The sequence below is a fragment of the Phoenix dactylifera genome, chromosome 8 (assembly GCF_051530095.1).
Source record: "Phoenix dactylifera cultivar Ajwa chromosome 8, Ajwa_hap1_PhDact_Kaust_v1.1, whole genome shotgun sequence".
NCBI lineage: Eukaryota > Viridiplantae > Streptophyta > Magnoliopsida > Arecales > Arecaceae > Phoenix > Phoenix dactylifera.
Window position 1 is genome coordinate 6,121,829 of NC_143197.1, and position 21,595 is coordinate 6,143,423.

At 37.7% G+C, this 21,595-nt stretch overlaps 2 protein-coding genes across 16 annotated transcripts in view; both read right to left on the reverse strand.

Annotated features, from left to right (window-relative positions):
• SPK1 (guanyl-nucleotide exchange factor) overlaps positions 1-6,981 on the reverse strand; it is a 30,220-nt gene extending 23,239 nt beyond the window's left edge. The window contains exons 1-4 of one of the 3 annotated variants that reach the window (XM_008784536.4): positions 6,305-6,981; positions 2,474-2,560; positions 866-1,028; positions 648-775 (exon numbers count right to left, since the gene is read on the reverse strand). In XM_008784536.4, the coding sequence (XP_008782758.3) occupies positions 648-775; positions 866-1,028; positions 2,474-2,560; positions 6,305-6,307 (381 nt within the window). In that variant the 5' untranslated portion in view covers positions 6,308-6,981. The remainder of the gene's footprint in view (positions 1-647; positions 776-865; positions 1,029-2,473; positions 2,561-6,304) is intronic. The other 2 variants (XM_039124434.2, XM_039124435.2) reach the window with 2 other exon arrangements.
• A 3,234-nt stretch (positions 6,982-10,215) lies between these two features.
• Positions 10,216-20,357, reverse strand: LOC103700576 (Pentatricopeptide repeat (PPR) superfamily protein). 13 transcript variants are annotated; one of them, XM_088702563.2, is made up of 8 exons: positions 16,844-20,318; positions 13,826-14,090; positions 13,639-13,704; positions 13,450-13,542; positions 13,174-13,355; positions 13,004-13,084; positions 10,826-11,098; positions 10,216-10,692 (listed from the first exon to the last, which is right to left on the reverse strand). In XM_088702563.2, exon 1 carries the CDS (start codon positions 20,190-20,192, stop codon positions 16,944-16,946), a length of 3,249 nt encoding a protein of 1,082 aa, XP_088558689.1. In that variant the 5' UTR covers positions 20,193-20,318; the 3' UTR covers positions 10,216-10,692; positions 10,826-11,098; positions 13,004-13,084; positions 13,174-13,355; positions 13,450-13,542; positions 13,639-13,704; positions 13,826-14,090; positions 16,844-16,943. The 13 variants fall into 13 exon arrangements, with proteins under 13 accessions (XP_088558689.1, XP_088558688.1, XP_088558685.1 ...); XM_088702562.2 differs by having other exon boundaries at positions 10,826-12,349; positions 12,454-13,084; XM_088702559.2 differs by adding an exon at positions 12,454-12,588 and having other exon boundaries at positions 10,826-12,349; positions 13,639-14,090.
• Between the last annotated feature and the right edge of the window lie 1,238 nt (positions 20,358-21,595).

The window sequence follows — 21,595 nt, forward strand, 5'->3', positions numbered from 1 at the left end:
CAGCAATGGTACACGATACGAGAAGCATGCTGACACTTGGCATGCTGAAAAGACCCTATACCAAGGAATGCTGAACCAGCCAGTTCAGCTCGTACCGAACCGGTACCCGCGCCAACCGGTTCGGTTCGGCCACAAAAAACGGTTCCGGCGCTGGCCAGTACAATGCCGAATCGGACAGAACCAGTTCCGTCTGGTTCGGCCAGGACTCGATGCGAACTGGCACCGAGTTCGGCTCAATATGTGGCATTGCCACGGCACGCTGTTTTTGACCGGTTCAGACCGGTACCGAACCCATACCAGTGCCGACCGGTACCGGTTCAGCGATCCTTGTCCTGTACCGACACAGTGCTAATGTGGCACCAGTACGGGGTCCGGTACCGAGATAGCAAATCTTGATTTGAAGGATTGAAATATATCACTCACTTAAAATTGCATTATACAAGTTGATGAGTCGGGAAAGAAGCACCACAAGATATTGCCTAGAGATGACAACATAATACTTCAACAATATGCATATCCATAAGCTCTTCTTAACATGTATATTTTTGTGCACAAAACCCACAAATACAGATGTACATATGCAGGTTATCAAGCATATCTTCCCTCTATGCTGCACCAAAAATCTCAGTAGAAGTTTTAGCAAGTACCATATTTAAACTTTTGGAGGACGAAATGTAGGAGCTGGTCTCGGGTATCTGCCTTCCTGAGGTGCTGGGGATATCATCATTAATAGCATCTTCAGTCTTAGATTGCCTTGCACTAGCAAGGTGCATTTCTGTGGCATAAAAAATTGAAATACATAAATGATTCCATTTTCATGCCAAAGGAAATCATAAGAAAATTATCTTCAGTATGATATTGTCACCTGTTTCAATATCAGTATCAGGCCCTTCAAAAATTTGACTTTGAAAAGATGATGATACAACAGTTTCATAGTGCCCATACTTGGTTTCATCCTTTACCCAATCAGCCTTATAGCATTGTACTAACTCATTTAGATGTGGCCATTGATCCAAATTTTCATTCAGCTGAAAGCACAAAAAAAAACCTATAATATTAGTATTTGCATACTCAAAAGAGTGGACATCTCAAACATACAAGAGCAGAAAAGAACAAAAATATCAACAACTGCATCACAGGATTTTATAACTTACAAATTAACTTAATTCAACGATCCTACCATAGATTTCATGCAACTAGTTTACTTGGACAAGCATTCAAGATTTATGCTAGTATGTACGTGATTTTCTTACAAAATAAGTTCAAGCATTATCCATCTTAGCAACACTGCAAGATTAACAAGCCAACTTGTATCGGTCGCTCACACCAACCAATGTTGGAAAACACCTAGTCTACATTAGACATCAAATAAGTCTCCAATTTCTTTCCCATATAACCATAAGCGATATAATATATGTAATAGAACTGTTAGGCATCAGCAACTGAATGTGTCTTCAAGACCTCATTACGTTGGATGACTAATTTGATGGTTTTGTAAAATATTATGCAGCCAACAGCAACCGTCAGTTACAGGTAACATCATCAACACAAATAGGTGAGGATGTATGGTCTGGAGTTCTATAAGAAGATGTAATCATTTGGAATACATGACAGATATCCAAACAGCTGCCACTGAGGGTGGTGAGGTTCTGAGGCACGAATGGCTAAGCTTCCCTGTAGGTTTATCCAACCACTACAAAATCCTGAATCATCCCTATAGACTGTCAATCCACTCCCAAATCCTGATTTGGTGTATAAGAGAGGAATGATATGAATTATATGATATGACATGCACATTATTTTTATAGAAATTTAAACATTAAAAGAAAACAATTCATCTTCATCCTCGAAACCAGTCAAAGAAAACCCCACAAGAAGCCTAGCATAAACAATTCAGTTACTCTAACTGCATACTACTTGTAGAGAACTCAATCAAAATAACAGTGCATAAAGAAAATCATTCTCTATAACTCACTCTTTTAATAGTAAGATCAATCATATATGAAATAATTATTTACTTATTTCAAAAATAGAGAAGGATATATTTACTTAAAAAATTTCATGCATGCAAGGTGGACACCACCAAACAATTGCATAGGAAAAAAGCAACTATTCCAGTGCCACCTATGAGTTGCATGAGTTTTTTATGTATTTCATGCAGACACATTTCTGGCCCTACATTTTCAAGATTGCCCTCTGTAATGGTCATTAGATTAACTATATTATAATCAGTTCTATAATTGCTGAACTCGGTTTTTGTCATAAGTTTGGACTAGATAATACAAATATTCATTGGCTTAAATGATATAATCAATTAAAACCCTTTAAACTGGTTAGTAAGCACAATAAGAAGATTGTTTAGGATGGGAAGCTCTCTCTGCAGCCAATATGTCTCATCTATAAGAAAAGTATTTAGCAGTGGAAATAATTCTAATGAAAATTCCAAATTTAACTATGAAAAGAATAAACAAACCAATGGGTCCAGCTCTGAATAAGTAGCCCATTGGCGCATTATCCTTCTAAACCGCTGCCCATTGCACGATGCATAATCTTCCATTGCCTGGAAAAACATTTATGAAATATTTAGTAATGTAATAAACAAGATCATAAGAGGTCAGGAATTGCCTAGTTTTCATCAAAAAAAAATATTACTCAAACCAAAGATATCAAAATAATAAGAATGCACTTTAACCATATTTATTTGTTGTTGAACTATCAGAGGCAGAAGATTTAATCTCAGCTTCTTACAAGACATTGCTGATCATACGGATGCAGGCATCGGCTGCTTTCAAGATTACCAAAAAGCGACAAAGCAAGTCCTTGTATTTGACTAAGAAGTAAGAAGCAGAATATATAATTTATCCATGTACAAGAGCATGGTTTAGTGAACATGGTTGATGGTATTTTTTAATCAAAAGTGTGAAATTAAAAACATTAAAAATATACAAGCTACCATGCAAAAATACCAATTTAAAGAAACCAAGAATTTATAGAGTAGCCAAAAAGCTGGTTCCACATTAAGCATGCACATCATAGAAATATTCAACTTGAAGCAGGAAGTTGGGGGCACTTTAGTACTGAACAAAAGGTTGCTTGAATGTTGTATAGTAAGTAGAGGAAAAAGAAAAACAATAAGCGAATCCAGGTTAAAAGCCCACTACCTTTGTTAACAGTCCCAGAAATCTTAGACCAAGGCCAAGTATTTTTCATCCCTAAAGAAACTATCCCTCACAGGCAACATTTGTTACTAACATTATGGTTTATCTTTCTGCTTCCTGAAAGATTTCATATTTTTTTTTCATTTTGCTTGATGATAATGTACATCAAGAAAGAAAAGCAGTATAAATATGAAACAGAGAAACAGTAAGACTAACTCAAGAAGGATAAGATGTCAATTTAAAAAGCATGGAATGAGAATGTTTTCGCAAATGTACCGAAATATGATGGAGAACAAGAAGTTGAGATGTCCAACATGCTTAACTTTCAGCTTGCACCAATGATATTAGCAAAAGGACACGAAGCTACTCATACAGGGTGAGATAAGCAAGGAATAGATTCATTATTTGATGCTATCATTGCATAGTCTAAACCAAATTAGTTGAATAGTGTTATATGCAAGACCTAAAACAAGGCACTTGACATTCTTCAAAAAGAATTGGCTGAACAAAATTGACTCATTTTTTGAGTAAACGATTGAATCAGATTCGGTTGGGTATGAATAGTGTTATATGCAAGACCTAAAACAAGGCATATAAACAAGGTCCGCCGTACCGCCCGGTATGGGCGTACCATACCGTACCGGGAGGAAACCAGTACGAAACATACCTTCAAGTCGGTACAAGGCCGTACCACCCGTTATGAGGCGTACCGAAATAAAAATAGAGAAAATTAGTTAGAGAGCTATAGGGATAGGGAAGGAAGTTTCTCCGACACGACTCCGATCGGAGAAACTTCGGGTATACCGTACCGTATTAAACCGAACTGATAAGGTACCGATGCGTTATCCAGTACCGAGATTGCGGACCTTGCATATAAACAATGTTATCCTATGTTATGGTTGCATAGATGAGACAGGTCTTCGGTTGCAACATGTAAGTATGTCAGACATTCAAAAATTCATACCGAAAGGGTTTGTACAGTTTGAAATAAATCAAAAACAAAGAATCAGTCTGTATTTCAATTCAGCTATTTGGTTTATAATATGTGCTGGCTATTAGACGGTGATGGCTATTAGACAATGATGGCTATTTAATCAAAAAGTAGAAAGTTTTACTCATCATCTGCTCTTTAGTTAAAGACAGTTGTTGTGCTATGTGAAGAAAGCTATACTAAGGGACTAAATTTCCTAATGGATCATTTGTCCTCTATTATTGGACTTTTAACACCAAAATGTCTTTATCCAAGAAAACTACTTTAAGCAGAAATGGGCATTGCCGGGTAGCAGCTAGTTTTACTCATAGTTCGGAAAACTAAAAGTTGCTCTCACAGTCAGTTTTTGTAGATTCTGAGTTGCTATGTTCTGTACTCAAAGAACCAAAACTTTATTTCAGAGATAGCAGATTTTACCTTTCTGAGACTTTATCTAACTACAGAATAGGCACGTGGAACTGTATATTTTCCACATATTGTAGCTTCTCCTTTCAGATTTTCTCCTAAAAACCAGTAATATTCATGAGTCCATCTCTCTAGGAGTCACTTGTGGACTCATCCAAACATATTTGATGACCCTGTTGCAGGGATGATATGTCTGCTAATGATTGCACTCGATCCAGTCATGCCAATTGCAGTCGAGATGTGCTAAGGTTGGCATTGTTCCCAGCCGCCATAGGAATCAGTTCGCAAGGAGTCATCATATTAATATGTTTATTGTACTTCAAGATCAGCATTATCCAAATGTAAACAATATGGGGCATTTGCAGTATTGATAGCAACATGTTAACAATTAAGATGACATGGAACTCAAGAGACAGTACCTAATCTTTAAGATATTTTATATCCTTAACTACGGTTTGGCAGAGATCTTCAAAGAACCATCCAAAAAGTTGCATCAACAAACTTGTGTTTTGGAGAATATGCACATCTATCTGATGGTGTCTCATACACCTGTCTCCATTTTGATGTTTGTGTTTAAAAAAGCAAGGCCTTAGGGTATCAAAATATAGCCACAACAAGGTGAAATAATAGAGTTACAACCTAGCTATAGAGATTTAGTATTTGAAGTGGCAACAAAATGCTAACTATTGGAGCTAGAGTATACTTATTTCAAATTCTACATGGTGCAGTGCACTGAGATGACAATTTAGAAGTCCTACGATGGCAAAAATCATGATGTTGGTCTTACATCTCCCACTTGTGGCTTTCAACCCATTACATAATCAGAATATATGGATACGTGATTTTTTTGTTTAATTTGTCTCCAGTGTGATATTACAACTTGGTCTAAAGCTAAAACAACACAAATTTCCAATGTTCCCATAACAAAATGCATGTACATATCAAAATGTTTACTGACTATGGCTACAAAAGCATATACAAGTACAATGAAATATGTGTCCTTGTATCCATATATTGCAAATCTTTCATGCCCAGTACATGCATTCGTATCAATTCTCAAGCCCATGTTAATCATCTAACACGAAAACATCACCTACATCCGGTACTAGGTAACTAATTCAAGAATCGTACTTAACATGTTACTTGCACATAGAGACATGTAGAGAAACTTCTTGGTACTGACCCTCTAGTTAGACTCCAAAATTCCTTCAAGAAGCATCACATAAGTTGAAAAAAAAAAGATAACTCAAATGCCTCCAAGAAGCAACAAATAAGAAAAAAAATCAAAAAAGAGAGCTCAGGTTAGAAATTTCTTCTTCTTCTTCTTCTTTTCCTTATTTCAAAACCTAATATTCGTAGTAAACGAAATCAAGCTTCTACCGCAACTCATTCACTCAATCTCCGGTAAACTACTTCAGAAAGGGACGCCACAAGTTTCAGAGTTAATAACTACAGCAAAACCATTCCAATAAAGTCAACATCACTCTACTCAAAAACAATAAACAATACTACAAAAGAAAGAAAGAGAAAAAGAAAAAGCAGCATTCCTTTTTCCCCTTTCTTGATTTTCTAGGTCAAACAAAGAGTCAATTCTTGAAAGAAAAAAAAAACATCAAAAAACTCAAACAAAACAAAAAAAACCCAAAATGTCGCGTTTTTTTTCTACAAGCCAGCATACAACGAAGCTCAAATAGACCACTAAAGATAGAAATCCAAGAAGACAGCAACAATGAAAGAAAGAAATCAATACCATGGTACGCGCTAGCAAACCTGGGCTTGAGCCGACCTTTCTTGAGCGAAGGATCGTTCTAGGGCAGGCAAGAGCAGCAGATCAGGGCAACTTCAAGAAGACCGGAAACCTAGAAGTGGCCGATCTCTCGCATCAATCGCTGACGGCGAGCAAGAACCGGGACCTGGGAGAAAAGAATGAAGCAATGCCCTCCCCCTCTAACTCTCCGGTGGCCTCGGAGAGGAGCGCGGGGAGGAACGGGGGAAAGGGTTTGGTAGAGAGAGAGAGAGAGAGAGAGAGGATGGCAGGTGGGATGTAGCTAGAAAAGAAAAGGGATGTGGGGGGCGGGGAAGAGAAAAGAAAAGGGAAAAGAGAAGGGAAGGGGAAAAAAAAACCCTCTCCCCCCCGCTCTCTGCGTGGCTGTATTTCTATCCTTTTCCTTTTATCTATGTAGCTATTCAATGAAATATGATCTTTTACCAAAAAAATGAAATATGATCCAATAATGGCTACAAGTAGCGAGTACAGTGAGGAGTGCTATAATTTATAGATTTATTTATACTTGTAGCCAAAGGAAAGACTTGGCTTTGCCATTGCTTTTGCCCCCCACGCCCTAGCTCTGCTGTTAATCCCTTCAAATTCCAGCAAAACCCACCCCCCATTCTCTCTCTCTGTCTTGGCTGAGTTGGTGACAGGGTGAGTGGGCCCCACCGGCATGTGAGAGCTCCTTCGTCCTCTTCTCCTTGTCGTTTCAACTGACGGCATTGTAACGTTTTAACCGACGTTGTTTACAGTTTTCCCATTTCGTAAAGCACTTTTACTAGTGCTGGTTGCAAGTTACGGGGCCCAGCCAAATACCAAATAGGTTGGGTTCCATCGCATGCGGCATCAGAGAATGGAGTTTTACTTTGGGTACCAGTCTTGGGCCCTCAAGTTTTTTATCTTGGTGTTCTTATGCCCGTATATAATGATTGGTGGGTGGTAAGATAATGACCTTTATTCTGTGATAATGCTTACTCACGTTACGATATAAAAGCTAACAACTTTTTGATACTTTTATATAGCATATCGACAGGAAACATTTGGGGGTTTTGATCTAACAGTGATGGTTTTATAAACGACCTTTTAATAAAATTTGACGCCGTCATGTTCGTCGTAACGGTGTGATTAGCGGCGGCCGGTAGATGGGTCCACCTTGGCCTGTAGCAAGTCAAACCGGTTCGGCAATTGACCCGGATGAGAAGAGGGAGTGACTTTGAAGAAAGGTAAACACGGACCGCCGGGTCGGGTAACGAGTCGTCGGCGGTTCGGACCGGGGGCGGGTCTCCCGGAGATTCTTTTCTGGAGACATATGGGTGTCAGCTCTGAAGACAGCGTCAGTTTTCAAAGAGAAGTTTGAAAACACTAGTACGGCAGCCCGTACACGAAAAGCAAGGAGTTTTCAAAATTAAGTAAATTATTATCAAATAATTAACTATATTAGAATTATTATTATAAGTAATTAAGTAAATAATATTAGATGAAATTGAATAGTTTATTTTGTTTCTCAGTGCTTGCTTTTTTCTTTTTTTTTGGCCCTTTTAACAAACCCGTGAGCCATACACGTGACTCGGGCTGGGTTCCCCAGTTCCCCTTGGCCAGTATTTTTTTTTGGTAAATAGCATTTAACTTTATGGAGGAACGGAGATTGGTGAGAATCTTGTTTTAGGTAACACCGTTATGGTCACGCTAACAGCCATGGGTGAAATAATTGCGAACAGTTCGAAATACTATGGTATAGATGATGGGTGACAGGTTGTTTTGAGAGTGGATTGAGCTCAAGATGGTATCAACTCGAATCATGTACGATGTATCTTTTGCATGGCAGAGAGTTGTCCATGAATCGTTGCTATATTATCCATCTCAAAAACAAAAAATTTCATTCGATTTAGAAATTGAGATCATCATGTTAGAATGCCAAACAAATAGATAGTTGTCAAACGCGTTTTTTTTTTTGCTAAAAGTCAAACGCGTTCGGTAAAAAAAAAAAAAAAAATTGCATGAAAGTCCTCTACTCATGAGATGGTTGGTATGATGACAATCCAGACATGCACAAGCTTTCGTTTTGCAAACAATCCGCAGCAGAAGATTTTGTTTCAACGGTATCCAACAAGATCCAAAGCTAGATTAAATTTTCTAATTTTCAATCAAGTATTCCAGGCTTGTCTTAATACAACCTGTTGCTGGAAATTGGACCCGAGGGTGGCCACTTGGCTGAAAAGGAGGAGCTCTGGTGTGGGCGGTACGTCAGTGGGTTGCATCCTCTGGGGGACCTGCAAAAAACCGGTGGCCAGAATTTCCGGCACCGGTCCTCTGATGCTTAAGTCAGATGGGGCTAATGTGTAGAGGGAGAGAGGTTATCTCTTGAAGTTTTCATAATTCGGATCTTTCTAAGAGGGAGAGGATTCCCTTTTATAGGAGGGATATAGGATTACCTGTAGTGTGACCGGACGAATTAAATGAGTTACCGTCATGATTGAGTGTGGTCATCTGAATTAATGTGTTGTCGTGAAGGACGGGACTGGAGCCAATGAGTTGTTGGGGGTGACCGGATGTAGTTGGGTGAGTCGATGAGTTGCCATGGATGGCCTGAGATTTTGAGTAATTCGGAGATCCGTGGAGACCATGCGCATTAATTGTTGACAGTCGTAGCAGGGTATGGTCCCTGATTGATGTATCGTGCCGTGGTCGGCAAGCAAAGCATGGTACGGTGAGACTGCTGCAGGACATAGCCGCAGCATGTGGACAACGAGCTCGGTCTTTTGAGCTTGGCCTGCATGAGCTTGATCTTCTGAGCTCGGTCTGCATGAGCTCGGTCTGCATGAGCTCGGCCTTGCTGTCGGATTTGGGTGCTTTAATTGTACTTGTGGGGTGGTCCATTTTTTCTCCTAACACAACCTCTTATACTCCATATGATGTCAGATGTTCAAATTTTGCACCGTTATAATATACTCACAAGCTTAAAAGTTACAACATGAGAATAATCAAATTAATTATGGCTGTATCACATTTCTTTTCTTTTTTTGCTTTGATGATTACATAGTCTCTCTCCATTTTTTGCGGCAATATTTAGTCTTCGCATAGCAGGTCATTAGGTTAAAATTATCTCAAACAAAATATTTTCTACGTAAATCAAAGCCAATGGACGATATATCCTCATAATATTTGAATCAAATATATTTTCTAAAAAAACATATATATTTTAATTATAAAGCCAGAGGTCCGGAGCCTTTTCTTCGACAAGAGTCATCACCATGTGATCAAGATTTCCTTTTTAAAGACATGGTCCTTCAAGCATCTAAATAGTGTCCTAGGACATGTTTACCTGCCACGAATCTCAATAGTCTCCTAGGACATGTTTTCCTACCACGACTAGTGAAAAGTGAACGAAAGACTGCAAGATTAACTTCTGTGCATGTATAGTTCTGGTGCAAGCGGCCATCTAATTTTAGCATGATTTTTCGAAAAGAAAAAGCCAAAATGAGTTTGGCTAGAGGCATCATGGAATGACTACTGGCTGTTGCTTTTTTTTTGAGAAGAGGAACAAGAGGCCCACCCAAACTACATCACAAATGAGGCAATGGAGTCAGCATACTGGTGATTTACAGAACATCGACTTATTAAAACCTGACCCAGCAATCTCAATGAATGCATTTTTGGGATCCAAACCCAATCATAGCAGTGATAACACGTAGTGGCTATTAGTTCCCAGCTGTTTCCATGCTTATAACCAAACAATGGTATAATTGTTTTAATGGTCATCATGACCCTATAATGGTTTATATTTCAAAAAAAAAAGAAAAGATGTATACAGTGGACTTAAGGACTATCATCCTTGGTTTTGCTCGAACTTCTTTAACCATAAACACATTTAAGAGCTAATGAGCAATGAATTTTATCAAAGAGCTGCGACCATTGTAATAACATAAAGAAATATCTCATAATTTCAAAGTGTCAAGGTGCTTCGCTTTCTTAGAAAGGGTATTTCCATTCCTTAACATGTTCACCTCTTGCAATGCAACTTGCCGGTACAAGATACGGCATGCTTGCCTTGCAAACTTACACCGCACAGCTTCCCTTTTAAATCCCTGATCAAGCTCTAAGAGTTCATAGGGCTCATGAAATATATCCCTCGATCCTTTTATCACCATCATTCTCTGTTCTTGGTTCTGGGAGTTCTGGCCAGTGAGGGAGCTACTTCCCCCTCCTCGCCATCATCTTGCTGTCGACAGTTGCTTTTGCTGAAACAGCATCAAAGATCTCAGAAGATATTGGTTTGGTATTTGGAGCCCTCGCATCTTCTGCAGTAGATGAGTGAGTTCGGCTTCAAAGTTCCTGCTTCATTGAATCGAAGGATCCACTCCATTACCCTTCACAAAACAAAAAAAGGTGAAAAAAAAATCAACACCACTAATAAGCAAGCAGAAGTGGCTTTTAGAACATGAATTGAATAGGGATTACAACAGATTCAAATTTACAACTAATTGTTATATGCTGCCCTACCAGTTCTATCTCTTCCACAATGAAATCTGCCCATGTTCCTGGCTTATCCCCTCCATTTCAATCTCACTGGACTGGTCAGTTGTCTTTTCTTCACCATTTCTTCCATCTCCAATATTTCAGCTGAAATGGTATGCATTTGTTTGACTCTCCTATTTATATCCATCTCATAATTTGATCTTCGAATTCTTTGTTAAATGGCAAAAGAATAGCCTTGTGATCTGTGCTCTTTGATCTTCCATTTTGAATTGTTCTCTGACCTTGCTTGTACTTCACCTACAGAAAATACAAACAGGAAAATTTGACCAGTCTCGATATAACATGGATAAAAAGCTACATCTATAAGAATAAGAACTTGAAACAAATACATCTGGCTTAAGATGAGCAAAAATAAAATATGATGCTAAATTTTTCAAATAGATGAAAAATAATGAACAAATTTCACAGCGCTAACTTTATCATTCTATTTGGTGATATCTAACCATAATATATAAGATAACTCGAAACCAAAGCAAATGAAGTATCCGATCTTCCAAAAAGGGAGGAGCAAATATATTAGCCCAAGACTGCATGTACATCATGATTTTTCTCCTCCATTATATCCTCAGGTGCTGGGCCTTCTTTACAAGACAAAAATAAAAAGATACTAATAGGGGGATTCTTGCTACTTCATGTAATACAGGCAAAGCTTCCATTATCTTATTCTTATCTTAATTCTTGTTATGTATGATAAATCAATCCAATACTGAGAACATATTATTTTACTGTCATCATGAGCACTTGAGTGCTCATACTTTTGCGGGAGCAGCCCGTAATCGTGGCACGATCACCCTATGCCATACCGAAGCTTATGAACAAAAGCATTGGGATTCAATATATCAACTGAATGCAAGATTGTAACCCGAAGACTAGCTGGGTACATCTCCATACATCTGAAGGATCTCTCCCATGTATTTTTTCACCATAAGATCATGATACACAGGTTATCTGCAAAAAGATCAGCTTGCAGTTGTGCAGGATTTGTTGAGGTTAGGAGCATATCAGACTCAATCAGCAAAGGCCTCATCATCTTTTTGTTCACTGCTGATGTGCACACTAGACTTGTAAATGACGGGTGTTGGAAACAGCTACTAGCAGAAGCAGACAAAACACTAATTTGTTTCCTCCTTCCCTCTTTGCTAGAAAGTTTCACCTAAAACAATTATAGCTTTGCTATGCTGAGGATGATATTTCTGAGAATCTTAACAAATATGAATTTGTGTTTGATTGTACATTATAATAAATTCATTTGAGGACAAATTTCCTACATCTCTTCCCTTTTATTTGGAAGAGAAAAGAATGACTAATAGGGCCTGGAACGTGCACAAAAATTCTGTTAGTCTGATAGTAGACAACATCTCCAATATCACTAATGTAGTGATCATGTCTCAAACTCTTTGCTAGGATGCCAAATAGGTGAAATGACAAAGTAACAGATTTATCAGGTTCCCCATAGTACTTTCCGAGCACCGGATTTGCTGCCTCAATCTGATACATCAATGCAAGGTTTTTGACTAATTACAAGTAGCATTTTTCTCATTCATCTTTCTGCAGAATGTTAAAGGAAAAGGAAACAAGTCGTTGCTACACACAGCTTCCACTAGATGGTACTGAGGTATCTGTGGGAAAAGGTGATGTATCATGAGTCCCATATCATGGTGGATGTTGTGGATCCATCCATAATCCTGATCTAGTGTTGACAGTCCTTCGTGGAGATAACTCCATTCCTAGAGGAAAAGAACAGCAAAGAAGCTCAGCACAAAAATCCACCCACAAACTGCTGCCATAACTTTGGCAGCCTAACATCTCTTCAAGATATACTAGGATTTGAGACTATTTTTCTGTGACTTAACAGAGGAAAAGGAACATATGTATAAAGTGATTTTATATGCAGTTCCTGCATTAGTTTGTTTGGAACAATTTGACAGAAATAATCAGTGAAGAAGGCCCCAAAAAACATTTAGGGAAAAACAACATGCTATTTCCATGTAAAGGTGTTGAAACCAATTTCCCATACACAACGTGATGAATGCTCAATTTTAAGATGATTATAAATTAAGCTCCTAAATATAATAGTGGTTTTTCTAAATGGTTGGAGATTGGCAGATGCACATCAGAGAGGACATATATATGATTTTACACCTTTCTGCGATACCAGGGAAGTTTCTCATCATGCCTGTGATGATGCAAGTATGTCACAAACTCCAACCACAAAATGAATACCTGCATTTAAGATCACAATTGTTACAAAATACACAATCAAAATACATGAATGCTTTCACTAACAGTAGATATAGAATTAAAAAACATACCAGATAGGGAATCCATAAAGTTTAGTCATTGGAACAAGGTCAAATTTCCATGTTAAACCTGCAAGCACCAACACCATTGTTGACCAGCAAAACTGTTGATGTTATTGCATCCTTTCATTTCGAACAAATAGATCACTATCTGGATGAAAGTGTGAACCTCTCTTCCATGGACTCCTCTTCCACTGTAAATCAACATATAGATTAAGAATTTAGCTAAATTGAAATCCTTAGTGTCCATAGTTTATCCCATTGAAGTCTGGCTGTGTGGGTGCTCACCAGAGAAAAGAGGTATTCAAGCATGGGGAAAGGCAATGTGAAATGAAGAATCTGAGTTACAGAATCCAAACTCCTATATAACTTCCCAGATAACTGCAAGTAATCCAAAATGATAAAAAACCGTCATCATCAAAATGCTTGAGAAAAATAGCAATCAATCCATAGGTCAAGCAGGCGCAAGTGACTAACAGGGTGCCATAACTCGTCATTCACAACATGCCCAAGGTTCTGGTGATGAATCCTATGACTATCCTACTGCAGAGATTAGCAGTATTACCCCAATATTAATTAGACAGCCAAAGAGACAAGCAGCAACTCTTCTACTTCAATGAAATCCAACTACCTTCTATAGCTGAGATTGGGAACAAGGACATACAGTGATGTTAGGGCACAAGAATAGATGAATGGAGCAAATGCCCAACCACACTGTTCCCTGTTCAGCTTCGGATTGCTCGAAAAGCTACCATGCCCACCGCTAAAGATTCAATTTTTATGAGAAAACAAAACAAATTTGGCTTCAACTCCTACAAAACCTGAAGGGTTTCACTACCATGAACAATGAGATGTAGAAGCATATTCAGGATTGATTGTAACAACTGTAACAAAGCAGTTGACTCAGCATTCTTTGAGCTGTTGATGGCCTGCATATGAAGTGTTCATCTTCAGTTATACAACAACATAATGAAATCATAATTTTTTAACTATATCAAATGCTCAATTTTCAATTGAATGCAAAGATACAATTAGCAATGCACATATATTTATTGTAATTTTTTTTTGAATTGAAATTTGTATCCAGATGGAAAATTAGCAGCAGTCTCACAGATAAATATGTTACTAAATGTGTAACCATAAATCATCAAGACAATGATTAGGATTTGATTATGAATTTCTTGACCAATTATTCATGACAAGGGCCACATCCAGTCTCCAGCTCATAATGTTAAATACTTCTTAGTGTTTAATATTTGGAAGCTCATGGCAAAGTTAAACTAAAGTTTGTTGAATGCATTTTTATCATATTCCAATCCAAGAACAGCTTTTGTCACCTTCCTACCCATTACCACTTTTCCATTGAATGAGGCTTTGAAACAACTTTTCTATTTCATTTTACTTTTAAGAAATATTATAACACCAATAACAAGAATAATAGTAAGAACTGCATAGAAAAAAGGCATCTATTCATTGCTGAAAATGAAGGTGGAGGGATGCAATAATGCGGGTGCCTTACACAAAACATTCAAACATGATATAGCGATATAAGATTTTAAGAACTTATAAGAATAAAAAACCAACATTTTCTCAATCTCATAGTGTACTATAGATCAAGAGCTAGTCCAAATGTCCAATCCTCAGCTATTTCTGCATGCATTCTAATTATTCGCATCAACTGACCTCAAAAGAAACTCTTGTCTTCTGATTGACATATTGTTTGGGAGACCAAACTCCATGAGAGAATGAATACAGCTAAATTCTCAGCAATTGGTGGAATAGCACAAGTTCAACCATATTATTAGGAAGAAGAAAAAAAAAACTCTCAACAGATCTATTCTTTACTTCCAATGAGTTATGATGCAAGATTAATGGCAGAAATCAGATCATCACAATTTATTCCTCCCTTGAAGATACTACCAAATTTCACACGCCCCCTTCTTTTGATTTGTTAGCATATGTACAGCAGCAATTAGACAAATAGGAACAATGCCAAAAGGCATTTACATACATTTACTGGCATTTATATTAATCTGTGCATCACATTAACAAAGTTTAGATCCAACTCAACATACAGAGAAACCAATTATCGTTGGAACTCAAAAGGACTCAAAAGAACAAACAGTTGACAAGAAATAGCGACCAAACACTTATAACAGAATTAAGTCTATAGACAAACCAGTAATCATGAATAGAGTTCAAAAGCAAAAGCAATGCAGCAACCAAAAGAATATCTCAAGAAATCGAGAGCCCCAGGCAGGACTTGTACCAAGGGTATACCGATCATACTCTAAGAAAAAAAAATCTCTAATTCATTCATTGACTGGAAATAAGGAGGAGCATAGTCTTAGACATAATCCGAAGACATTTTTCCCATCCTCCAAGTAGTCCAACCTCTCCTACAAGATACCCACAAACATAAAATCACATTGTAAAATTACAATGCTTGATAACTTTCTGCAGACAAACTAGATATCTGTAGTAAATCAATGGCATGAAAATGATATATGTGAAAACCAAGTAGACCTACTTGGCTAGAATATGTTGTACAAAAAAAATACTACACATAGCTGTATTTATTTAGCAATTGTTTTTTAAACAAAATAAAATTTTGCAATAGGATATCTTGCCACTCTCTTGGAGATAAGGAGGATTCAGCTCTCTCAGTATTGGTAATAATAGATCAGACTGCAGCCTTAAAAAATTAAGAATTCCATACCTCAATATTTTACTAACTTCAGCAGTACTAAACTAGCTAATAAATATGCTTCATGCTTGGATTATGTTCATAGTACTGCCAACATTGTTTTTCAAGTTCATTATAAATGCCAGAAGCCTTGACATGAGTTAAACATGTCACTTGAATGATCAACTTCTGTCCATTACCATTGACAAATCTAATAACAGGAAATTATAGGTTTGCACATAAGTAGGCAATGTTGGATGCCTTCTCATGTCAAGGCATGTCAATACTAGCACCACGAAGAACTCTATATGATAACTGATAATGTCACATAGGGGCTACTTTCAGCCTTGAAGAATATTTACATTTCTATAAAGCAGATGAAATTGAATAGCTTAAAACATGGAGTTCAATTGTGAAACCTTTTACAAGCTAATGTTGACACAGATTCTCTAGCATGTCAGGCCCTAACCAGCAAATCCACAAAATAATATAATCTAATCACACGCATTTATTAAGCAGAATATAACCTTGAAAGTTGAAACCAAAACCAAAATGGTTTTATTGATCATTGGTTATCACCATATGATAAAAGCAGAGTACTCAATGCCAATGCAAAATAGTTCAGCAATTGCTAGAAGTATAAAATTATAAAGATCCTAGAAATTAGTTCAATTTTTTAAAGAAAGAAAAGTAATATAATGATGCTACAACTTTATAATAGCAAAGAACTCGTTATTCAAACATATAGCAAAGCATATTAGTATATAGAAGACTGAAGACATGAAAATAATAAATATGTTATGAAATTCTGGATCTTTCGGGAAGAAAGAAATCAAACTATGTGTCAGGAGGTCATTGCAGTTATCAAGGTTTAGCAGAAGAGAAATTTGATGGCTGATAAAGAACAAAATTAACAAGTAAAAAGAACATTATTTGGGATACATGAAAAAAAGTAAGGAGACATTCTTTTCTAGAAAAGGGAAAAAACAGACTTACCCGAGATTTATTTTAGCATGGATTGACGATATAGAAAGGGAAAAAGCCCATCTTCCCTTGGCAACGTCCATAAATTATAAAAGAGTTGCAAAGGGCTAAATCAACAACGTTCTCCAGAACTCAGAAGCATTGCTTTGACTACACTATTAGCCTTATGCAGTTCCCCTTTTGAACAAAGCGAAGCAATGATGGAGTAATAAGCATCGAAATCATAGCATAGTGAGTTTCCTATTAAATGTTCATAATCTTCTATCTCATGATCCTTGTCCACCTCCTTGCGTGATCTGTGATTCATATCAACTATATCTCCAATCATATTTTTTGGTTCTGATTTCACATACAAGTTTCCAGGAACTTTAATCACTACTGGATAAGTACCTCCTCTTGCAGAGTCTATCATTTCAGTATCAGTATCCAAATATCCTGATTCATGCAGCTTCTTGAGCTGTCTGTTTTCACTGTCTGACCTCCGCGAGGGAAAAAACATAGATCCAACTTCACTTAGGACAACAATGACTTCTTGAATTCTCCCCTGGTCACATGCAAGAAATAGAAGACTTACTAATGATTCTACATGAAGCTTATCTCCAGCTCTGTTAATTAAATTCGTGACTTCTGTACACTGAAGCATGTTCCTCAATATGCTCCTTGCTTCTTCCATCCTTCCCTTAGCGAAGAGTCCTCTTATCAAGTTCAGGAAACCCAGGAAATCTGGAGAAAACCCTCTCTTTCTGTACTCACTGAAAAAAGCTAGGGCACCTTCAATGTCACCTCTTACACAACAACCACTGATCACGGCACTGATTGTATAAGCATCTGGTTGTAGACAACTTCCCTCCAAATCTGAAAGAACCTGGAGTGCTTCTTCTATTAGTCCAAAGCTGCAATATCTGCTTATCAATAAGTTGTAAATGCGAGTATTCGGGGTGATGCCCTGATGAAACATCTTATCAAGTAACTGATTTGCGTCTTGCAGGAAACCTTCTTTAGATAGAGCAGCTATAAGAGTAGCATATGTAATAAATGTAGGAAGCACACTATTATGTTCCAAAGAGTCAAACAGCCTAAATGCTTCAACTAGACATCCCTGCTGGCACAAACCGTTAATCACTGAATTGTAGATAACAATATTTGGATTGATCCCCTTCTTTCTCATTCTTGCACAAAGATCTAATGCTTTTTCGAGGTACCCTGCCTTGCAAAGTCCATCCACCACAATGGAGTAAACAACTACATCCAGCGATGCTCCATTTTCCTCAGCTTCGATCAGAAATTTATGTGCATCCTGAATTCTACCTTCCTTCTTAAGTGCATCAACAACTGCTGTCATAACACTGATAGAAATATTCTTATTGCTCGTATCACTCAAAAACTGAATACTTTCTTGTACATTCCTCTTACAAAGGTAAAGAGACAATATATTAACTATTCTAGGTTCAAAAGTTCCATGATCTTTGATGCAATCACACATTATCAGTTGAAAAATCTGTTTATCTCCATTATGGAGGAGACCTTTGAGGATTTTATAGTATGATTTGCTCGTAATGGCTAAACTTCTCCCTCTAGCTAACATGTATACATCCACAGCGGCTGCAAGAGAACCTTTTGAGCATAAGAAAGCAACACTATCATTGCATATGGAAGAGAGTAACTCAGGATCTAATATCTCCAACCCTTGAATAAACTTCAAGACTCTTTCTCCGTTACCTTCTCTGAAGTGGGCTCTTATCAACATCCTGTAAGTAACAGAATCAGGACTTGGGTTTCTATCAGTGAGGTCCAGTAACACTTTGACAGCCATATCTAACATATGTTCCTTACAGAGTCCTTTAATAATACAATTATGAATGGCAGCACTAGCAAATGATGAAGTTCTCCTATACACATCAAAGATCTCCAATGCCTTGTCGATCATTCCATGCTTACAATACCCATCAACCATTGTACAATATGTAACAGAGTTTGCAGCTAAGCCTATCTCAGCCATTTCTTTGAACAGCTCACAAGCATTCTCGACCATTCCTGCCATGAACAAAGCCTTGATAAGTATGTTGCATGTGACAACATCCATACAAATGCCCGCTTCCTCCAATCTCCTCTTTACATCCATTACACCCACTACATTCTTTTCCTTCACATATCCATGTAACAACGCACTATATGTGAAATTATCACTGACAAAACCCTTTGAGAACTCATCTGCCTTGCTTGTCTTGCCGGCCTTACACAAACTATTGATCACCATGTTGTATGTGACACTCCCCACTTCAACTCCTTTCCTCTGCATTTCCCCAAGCAAAGCAAAAACTCCATCCAAATCTCCCTTCTGACACAATCCATCAATCAAAACTGAATATGCAAACTCATCCACATCAAGGCCCGATTCTTCCAATTTCCTAAGCATGCAAAATGCCTCCTTTAATTTGTTTCTCTTGCAGAAACCTTGAATGACCACGGTGTAAGTAACCAAATTAGGTTCATTGCCACTCTTTGCCATCTTATTTAGCAACCCAAATACTTTCTCTACGTTCCCTTCCTCGCATAACCCAACAATGATGTTAGTATAGCTGACTACATCCGGCATTATGCCTTTTTCTAACATCAACCGGTGCTTCCGAAGCCCCTCCATCAGAAATCCCTTCCTTAAATACCCACATATCCAGCTACTATAAAGAACTGCATCCAAGATCACACCTTTCTGCTCCATCTCCCTAATTAAATCGGTTGCCTTATCAATTTTACCCTCTCTACACGATGCATCAACCGCAGCTGTATAAGTTATCAAATTCGGCTGAAAGCCATCAACTTTCTCTACTGTTTGATAAAATCGCAAACCAAATTCCGGCTTTCCGATCTTAGAAAACCCGGAGATTATCGAACTGCAAACAAAATTATCCAATTGGCACCCATTCTTCTCATCCGTCAGAACATCCAACACCTCAATGGCCCTTTCCATCATACCCCAAGAGCTAAATGACGCAACTAATGCTCGAAAAGTATTGGGAGAGGGACAAATACCGCGATTTCTCACACACTCTTGCAGTAGTGAGAGCGCTCGATCTGGATCTCCTTCCTCGACGCAAACTCCCTGGATTACAGAGCTCCAGAGGCGCTTCCGGGGGAGAAAAGCGAGATTTTGCGCGTGGGAGAGGAACTGCTCCGCTTCTTTGAGGCGATGTGATTTGAGGAGTGCTTGGGCGATTAAGGAATGGATCTGCGGGTCGATAAAAACGGAGTTGGAAGAGATTCGAGAGAAGAGTTGGCGAAGGAGACGAAGGTTTCGGGTTTTTAGAAGGAACGAGAGAAAGGGGTTTAGGGTCCAGATTGAAGCGCTGAGACCGCGCTCCATCTGGAGAGAGAGAGAGAGAGAGAGAGAGAGGAGGAGGAGGAGAGTCCGGTAGCTCGCGGTGGCGGAGGGGGGACGGCCGCGAACGCCGATATTCTCATCGCGCAAGAGGTAAGGCGATCTAATCACCGTTGTCCGTTATTCGTCGCGTGACATCCATCATGGAGTGACGTCGCAGATCCTTGCCGAGTTTTTTATAAAATTACTCCTGGCATGAAAATCACAGCCGTTCATTACATTTGGAACATCAATATATGGTAAACTAGCATATGCACGGATACCATTTTTTTAATTATTTTTGAAATATAAACCTTTATACTAAATTATAATAAATAGATAATCAATTTTTATTATGATGGAGCAAAAAATTCCACCATTAATACTGATATTATTACTACCTATCGTCCACACACGACGAATAAAGAATTCTACACTAATTAAGTTTTCACGCAAAACTCCGTCATTAATACTAATATACTGGATATATTTTTTAAAATTATTTTTGAAATACAATAAGATAACAAATTATAAAAATAAAAGACTTCATAGCCAAATTTCTATTGGATATTAAGTAATAAATTTTAATAGTGGCCAAATACATTAATACTAACATCATTAATATATTATATATTAAGCAATGAACTTTATTGAAGAGCAAACATAATATCAACGTTATTATAGTAAATAAAAATTTTTATAAGCTGAGCCTTTGTTTTGAATATATATAATAAATTTAGAATAACAAGCCGGCAAAATCTAATAAAAATCATCGGCGCAATAAATCTACCCTTTACGGTTTTCATTTTTCCAAAAAATATTTGCTCCTTTAAAGTTTGAAAACCAGATAAACTTGTTAGAGGAGTGTGATGTATTTTTAGTTGATCCAAATTGGATAGTCTTGCGATCTACTATAAATCATAGGTTCAGTTAAAATATGATTTTGTATGTGCCTGCACGCATGCGTGCAGTTCTGTTGGGGTTTTGGCTTCTTATTGGTGCGTGGATGTGCGCAAAAAAAAAATAAAAAAAAATAATAATAATAAAAAAAGAAGGCATCCTCCATGTAATCACAAGACAGTCTCACGTTTTGCAATTTTTAGTAAACAATCTGTGGATGTTTTGTGAGCAATAGCAGCCTCGTGGGCCATTCTTTCCTCTTGACGAATATGCCAACCTCATTTTTTGATTTTCCAGTACTTTTTTCATGTGATGTGAACCAATTCAAATGACGCGCATACATAGTGGCAAGTGATTTTTGTTCCAAAGCCATATGTCAAATCAAAACATGGTCTCTTCAAAAAAAAAAAAAAAAAAGTCTAAACAAATCATGGTTTCACGAAAAGGAATATCTTATATGTTAAAACGTTCAAACATAATCCATCGTTGTTCGTTTAAAATGAATCAGG